Source organism: Vanacampus margaritifer, chromosome 20, assembly GCF_051991255.1.
Source record: "Vanacampus margaritifer isolate UIUO_Vmar chromosome 20, RoL_Vmar_1.0, whole genome shotgun sequence".
Classification (NCBI taxonomy): domain Eukaryota; kingdom Metazoa; phylum Chordata; class Actinopteri; order Syngnathiformes; family Syngnathidae; genus Vanacampus; species Vanacampus margaritifer.
Window position 1 is genome coordinate 1,632,501 of NC_135451.1, and position 7,500 is coordinate 1,640,000.

At 38.9% G+C, this 7,500-nt stretch overlaps 1 protein-coding gene across 1 annotated transcript in view; it reads right to left on the bottom strand.

Moving 5' to 3' along the window:
* rsu1 (Ras suppressor protein 1) overlaps nt 1-7,500 on the bottom strand; it is a 33,437-nt gene that overhangs the window by 11,499 nt on the left and 14,438 nt on the right. The window contains exons 3-4 of the mRNA XM_077554210.1: nt 7,328-7,378; nt 4,921-5,041 (exon numbers count right to left, since the gene is read on the bottom strand). Coding sequence (XP_077410336.1) covers nt 4,921-5,041; nt 7,328-7,378 — 172 coding nt within the window. The remainder of the gene's footprint in view (nt 1-4,920; nt 5,042-7,327; nt 7,379-7,500) is intronic.

A 7,500-nucleotide genomic window follows, 5' to 3' on the forward strand; every position in this document is an offset into this window, starting at 1 on the left:
GCTCTCACGCTTTACTTTAGAATACCAACTAATACCAAAGAATCTAAAACCTAATATAACTAATGTCGAGCTGTAGGTGCCGACTACCGGAACTGCTGAGCGAGGAAACGGAGCCAAGTATGCGATTAAATTATTGAATTGGTGTTAACAGAATTTCCTCCCATTGTTTCAATGGATTAGCCTAGCCAGTAGTGTAGTCTAACCTGTCCATTCAATAGAATGTGTCAGCCTAGCGTACCCGCTACCTGGCTGTTCGTTCTGTGTGCGTGTGTGTGTGTGTCATGTGATATTTCTCTGAATATAGGCCATCAAGTGATTGTGTATTACTGTGTGGAGAAGTTGTAATGTACAGTAATTGAAGTGCTTAACTCTTTGACTGCCAAGCGTTTTCAGAAAAGGGATGCTGTGGGTGCCAGCTGATTTAAGCATTTTGACTGAACTTTCAAGGTCCACAGAACATTTTGTGTTTGGACTATGGAAACACACATACTACCAAATGAAAGATTGAACTCTCATCTTTCATCAGAAAAAAAAGTTTGTTTCTACCTTATTCCGTTTTTCAGTAATCAACAATAGAAAATGGTTAGTTTCACCCAAATGCTCTGTTTTGGACCAAAATACGGAGAAATCAAGCTTTTTGTGAAACGATATTATTTCATGCACTCTAGTGAATTTGACACCTTTTTTTCCCATGAATGATGCCACAAACACCTAAACAGTGCTTTACTTCTGTAAAACACTACCACCAACAATGAAAAAGTGTTTTTTGATAGCAAAATACGTTTATTTACATTCAACAGTGTAACAATTTGACAAAACAATTTGGCAAACTATTTACAAATGTGTGCAACTGTGGTACTATTTACAATTGTGTGGATGTTTCAACTACAGTTTTTCTTTTTGTGTAACACTCCCCTGCGTGCAAGGAGACACAACAGGATTTGCACAACAGATTAGTTTCACTGCGATTGCCCCTTCGCGTGCAGACGCTACACTTTCTTGCCGGCCTTTTTTTCCGGGGAATAGCAAGTATATACTGCAGTGTGTGTTTGGCCATGTTGCCATCAAGTCTACTCTCAGGATCATGATACGGTGACGTTACGGTGGTGTTACGTCTGGCTTCCTCATGTCCTTCAGTTCCTATACCGGGTGGTTCATGTTCTGATCCATCTTATCCACTCCATTCATGGTGGCATCGTAGTCCAGTGTCTTCTCCATGATCAGACTGTGCCCACTCCTCCGAAAAATATGCATTGGACTCGGGGTACTCTTCGTCGTCCGATTGAACGTCCGCCTGAGCGTGCTCAGTTGTGCTCCGCATTTTCCGGTGTTAGCATCGCTAGCCGGTGAGGCTTTACGACGTGATCATAGCCGCCGCGTCAACGCTTCCAACTTCGGCGTCAACCTCGGAGTCACCATCATCATCATCATCATCAATGTGCTCTTTAGCATTGGTCGATGCTTTTCGTCTTTGAAGAAAATGCTCAAGCGTGAGCTGCTTGCAACCGGTTGCCATATTCGCTTCCTCAGCCATTCTCCCCTCAACACTCTAGCTCCGCCTCACGTCTTCAACTGACGCCTACCCAATCTTGTCCAAAGAGAGTCATTGCTGCCATCTAGTGCCCAAAAATAGTCATTATACTAACTAGATCTGCTTGATACTTTCATGCGCGAGAAGTAATTCCCCTCCGTACCATCGGCAGCGGTAATCATTATTCCTAAAGTCAACCGGCAACCTGTTGACAGCGACACAGGGGTAAACGCGGCGGCCAGCTGGTGAAACGAAAACAGGTGCTGGAATAAGCTTCGTCTCCTTCTTGTTCCCGAACGCATGGATGTACTCCGTTGTGGCGTATCCTAGACCCTGTCGACTCCTGGCTGCTACCGATTGTCGGTTCACCCGAAAAGCTTTGGCCGGGCTGCCCTCCGCGTCCAAATCTCCAGCTTCTGAAGGAGCTTCCTCGAGACCGCCGGATGGAAGGGCCATGCACCCCTGCTGCTCCCACAAGGATCGCGCTGGTAAATGCGTGGTCTTTGACAAAACAAAACGTTTATTTTGAGGGAATTTTTCCTTTCCAACAACTTGGATTTCCTCTGCCTGTCAGAGACCTGGACTGTCGCTGGGGAGTGCACCACTATGATTGAATTACTACCGCCTGGCTCTGCTTACTTGGACGCTCCGAGGACGTCGGGCCGAGGTGGAGGAACAGCCACTATTAAAAAAAAAAAAAAGATATATGTATGTATATGTTATTCTAGCAAAGCATATCAAGTCTCTGTGTATTCATTGTTGCCGCCGACCACTCACGATCCTGCATAAAAATATAAATGTTAAGTAGTGTTTATCACAAAACAGGTAGAAACAAACTTTTTTTTCCTGATGAAAGATGAGTTCAATCTTTCATTTGGTAGTATGTGTGTTTCCATAGTCCAAACACAAAATTTTCTGTGGACCTTGAAAGATCAGTCAAAATGCTTAAATCAGCTTGCACCCATAGCATCCCTTTTCTGAAAACGATTGGCAGTCAAAGAGATAATAACTATTAGTTATTACAAAAACGGCCAGCAGGTGGCAGCAGAATATAAGAGATCAGCCAGGGCCATGTTGCAAAAACTTCTTTCCCCCACTGTTTTTAACATATTTGTGAATAATGATGAAATTTAGCTATATTCTAATGCTAATTGCTGCAAAACGGAAACAGATAGAAATATACTTTTTTTTTCCTGATGAATGAAGAGACTCTAATCTTTCTTTTGGTAGGTTTCATGTTTACAATTGTAATAGCTAATGAACGCAATATTCTGTGGCCTTGCAAAATCAGTCAAAATCCATTAAAACAGCCGAAAGCGAAGGGGATAGCTTCTGTGAAAATGGCTGGGAGTGAATGGAGTTAATTATTCGGTGTATGCACATGTACAAACATTCAACACCAAAATTAAATAGCACAATATGCATTATAATTATCTGTGTCTCACTTTTCAAATATTGTATAAAAATATTAAATATAGAAAATATAATCTTTGTTATATTAACTCGTTGTTTTACTGGATTTTTACAGATTTTGCAAGGCCCACAGAATATTGTGTTCTATTGCTAGAAAAACATGGAACCTACCAAATGAAAGATTTAAGTATTTATTTATTTATCTTCTCCGTTTTGCAGCAATTAGCATTAAAATATAGCTTTTTTTCAACATGGCCCTGGTTGATCTTGTTTGCTCTGCTGCCACCTGCTGGTCGTTTGTGTAATAACTACCATTTCTTCAACCGTCCTTTGTAGTTGAGAGGTTGCATCAAAGCCTTCTTTATATGTTTTTTGGAGCAAATTAGTTAATTGAACCTGCTTTTATGCAGGCTAGGTGTGACGCAAGCCATGAGCCTAATCTGGCCCTGAAACCTGGATACTGGGATTGGAGTTTGAACCAAAACACAACCTAGTAACTTTCCCACAGGCGACAACCCATTCACTTATTCAACACATTCCCTTCCCAACTCTTGGACTCTTTCTCTTGACACAAGTATGGGTGTGATTTTTTTTTTTCGTTCTACCGATATTAAGGACAATTTAATTTGTTATGTTGGATTACTGTGGTCCAATGAAGGTTGAATTTAAATGTATACACTTTGCTTTTCCTATTAAATCATTCACTCCCAGCCATTTTCACTCGAGCAACCCCGTTTTACTGAATTTTGACTGATTTTGCAAGGCCCACACAATAGTGTTCTATTGCTATGAAACATGGAACCTACCAAAAGAAAAATGTGTATATTTCAAAAGTATATTTGTATTAGTTTTGCACCAATTAGAATTAGAATATAGCTAAGTTTTGTCAAAATTCGCATTCCTGGAGAAAGTACTGAGAAAAAGAGCTTTTTGTAAAAGAATACATTTCAAGCATAACGAGCACTACTTTTTTTTGCTATTGTGGCAGCTCTAATATCTAAATAATGCTTTTCTTCGACAAAACAATATAATCAACACTACAAAAAGGTCTTTTGATACCAAAATAGCAATTTATTTGCCCATAACACCTAACTATTTAACTGAAATAAACTGCATACAAGGAGTCTCGTATGGAGGTAAAATAGGTGCAAAAGTGACACATACCCGTAACATGACACGTGCCTGTACATGCACATATATGTAACTGCATATTTGTACCCGTAAACCAAATGCACATATACGTAACTGCACATTTGCATCCGTAAACAATGTAATTGGAGATCCATAGTTGTAAAAAAACACAACCATATCGTGGGAATATTTTCTAAGTGCACGGATACAAATCACCAAACACGAGCTCTTGAATCTGCAGTTTTGACACTTTGCTTTGATTGGCACCTAAATCCCCGCCAAAGCGGGTGCATAAGTGCAGACGGAGTCGCTCCGTCCCACGATGTTTACACAAAATGGGTATTCGGCTTCTTTCCCACACTGTCAACCCATCCATCCATCCATTTTCTTAACCGCTTGTCCTCACAAGGGTCACGGGGGGCGCTGGAGCTTATCCCAGCTGGCTTCGAGCAGTAGGCGGTGTACACCCTGGTTGCCAGCCAATCGCAGGGCACTCTGTCAACCATATGTGCTAAATAAAGTTTTCAATTTCGGAATGGATCACGTCAGAGGTAAACAGGTGACCACAGATCTTCAATTGGAATCATTTCAATCAGAATGACAAAAAAGTCTCCATTTAAAGTTAAACTTGGGTAATGATACACACTTTATGTAGATTGGACACATCACAAAGTGTGAATGAAGATTGCATTAACTGAATGTCACCTTGGTATTTAATGTTGTTTTGAAGGTTATTGATCCCTGAATAATGACTATACAATTGTGGTGCAAATGAGGCAGGGAAACATATAGTACAATAAAAAGAGGCATCTGTCGTATGTATGAAATATGCAGGTGTAATATACCCAAGATTAAGGTGTTTCAACTTCTGAAGGCTGCTAATTTGAGTTGGTAGTTCTTCAATTTGGTTGTTGAACATGTTAAGAACCTCCAGATTTTTCAGCTCAGAGATGTTAGGAGGCACCACTGGAAACAGGAGAAAAAGACAAGAAGATTGTAAGTCACACAGACGTGTCCTTCATTCTAACACGTGAAGGAGAAAGTCAATTCTAAATTGGCATACACCAAGTGAAAATATTTTAAGTCTAGTACAGCGGACTCACTATTTGCAGGGGTTGTAGACAGAGCTCAACCTTGTATGGAAATAAATGACACCCCTAATAGTGTTTATAACTTCCTATATTATTAGTTTAAACCCCAACGATACCACCAAGTATGGTAACAAATCACTTTAAAAGCATTTCTAACACAAACATCACCAAACCTCTTCTTTTAAAAGGTATGGTCAGAAGGATTCCTAGAGTCCACAGCAAAATGCGAGTGAGTGCTTGCTTTTCTTTTGTATCGCCGCGATAAATACTTTTTTCTTGTTACAAAACCTTGTTTCTAAAACTGAAAAACACAAGTGTGTTCTTCATGTATTCATTGAAAAACATGCATTGTACCCGCGGCAGGGGATAAACATTTTTACGGGAGTAAATACTTTGGCACAACACCAGCACTACTGGAGGGGTGTGTCTTGAGCGTCCGCACGCAGTCTTTCAGTTGAGTCTTTCGCGTTCTCATAATACCTACCTGTCCTCACCCAGGTCCGCCTTTCCTGTATATAAACAATGTGTCGGCGCTTGCGTGGTCTGAGACTAGGGCTTACCAAAAGTCGCACGACAACATTTGATTTTGGAACTCACCTCATTATTAGGCGTGCCGTTGATTTTGAGAAAATTTAAGACTTTTAAGTGCGTCTTATGGTCACGAAATTATGGTATATAGTATGTATGTATCATATATACAAATGCATGGTGGAAGATATTTGACAACTGGGAGGCAAGGTTTAGTGGGGCAGTAAGTGAGTGATTGGGTGTGAGTGTGTTTGGTATAAGTATTTGTTTAAAATGTCTTATGTTGTGGAGTAATATTTATCCTATTTTTATATATTACTGTTATGTGTGTGTTGGAAGGACCCCCTCGAAAATGAGATGATGCATCTCAAGGGGATATCCTTTAAAGCTCTAAACTACAATAAATGTTACTTTTAAAAAAATCACTAGCATCAACAGTTTACCTGAAACACCCTCTTTTAGCCTTGTAATGTCTTCCCGACACCAAATTTTGTTCTTGTTTGTCCTGCTACTATTATGTTTGGTGCTTGCATTCTGCTCATTCCACAATCACAAATCAAGACAATAATGAGTCATTGTCAAGGAAACTTGGGATTCGCTCTGCAAAAATTGGACAATGTTAGCGCAAGAAATCCTGTATTAGCCAGTCAAGTCACGCCTTCAAAATAAAAGTACACCAGTATTGCATTGCGCGCACAAACATAACCTAAGGCAGAGAAGTGCTTTTCATTTGGACAGCAAAATGAGCAAACCTCTTGGACTGTAGGATTCTGCTTCACTCGTTGGGACCCCAACAACCACAGCCAGTTACTTTAGGCAACTTGGCATATCCTTTGGCAAACTTGTCAGCCTCCCATGAGCAGCACTAGCACTTCCGAGGATTAAAGCATTTAAAATATATATATAAACGATAAAAAAAAAAAAACTGAAACACTATAATTATGTAAGTTCCTTTTGGACTAAACAGAACTTATAATAATACCGTATTTTGATTCATTTAGTCATTTATCCATTTATTCATTTATTTATGTTGGCAAAAACATGAAGTTGGAGTGCATCATGTGCGATTATTTTTTGATACAAAACAAGAAAATGTTTAAACATAAAAAGCAAATAAAAATATTAACACAAATACAATTCTTTGAAACACTAAAATTATGCAAGTTTGGATGATTTTTTTTTAAATTAGTTATTTTAAAATAAAAAAATGCAAATGTATCAATTTAAACAACAATTTTTTTTTATTTTTTTTAAACGATTATGCTGATTTTCTAATGGAGTGTAATAATTGAAATTAGTTGCCCTAACTTGACCCGGTGAGTGATGATTACACTGATGGACAAAATATCACATCCACCGTTTAGCCATTTTTTCGTCATTAAAATGGGGATCCATCGGCGAGGGAAAGTCTGTCACTCCAGGCTGACTGCCCACTTCTGCCAGCATCTCGACAAGACCAGTACAGCATTAAGGCCTTTTTACACTGCACTTATGACAGCGTACCGTCAATTTGACTTGACAAATCTATTAATAGTGTATGTGCTGAGGTGACGGGACCGAGGAATAACGGGTTGCATTTACAAAAAACACTATAAAAAAAAGAAAAAAAAGTTTTATTTTATAGATGGCTTACCTGTGAGCTTGTTGTGACTCAGGACCAATTGAGTGATGTTGGACAAAGTGACTAAAAAGAAAAGAAGCATAAAATTAATAATAATTAAAAATAGATACATATATATACATACATACATATATATATATATATATATATATACATACATATACATAAATATACATACATACATA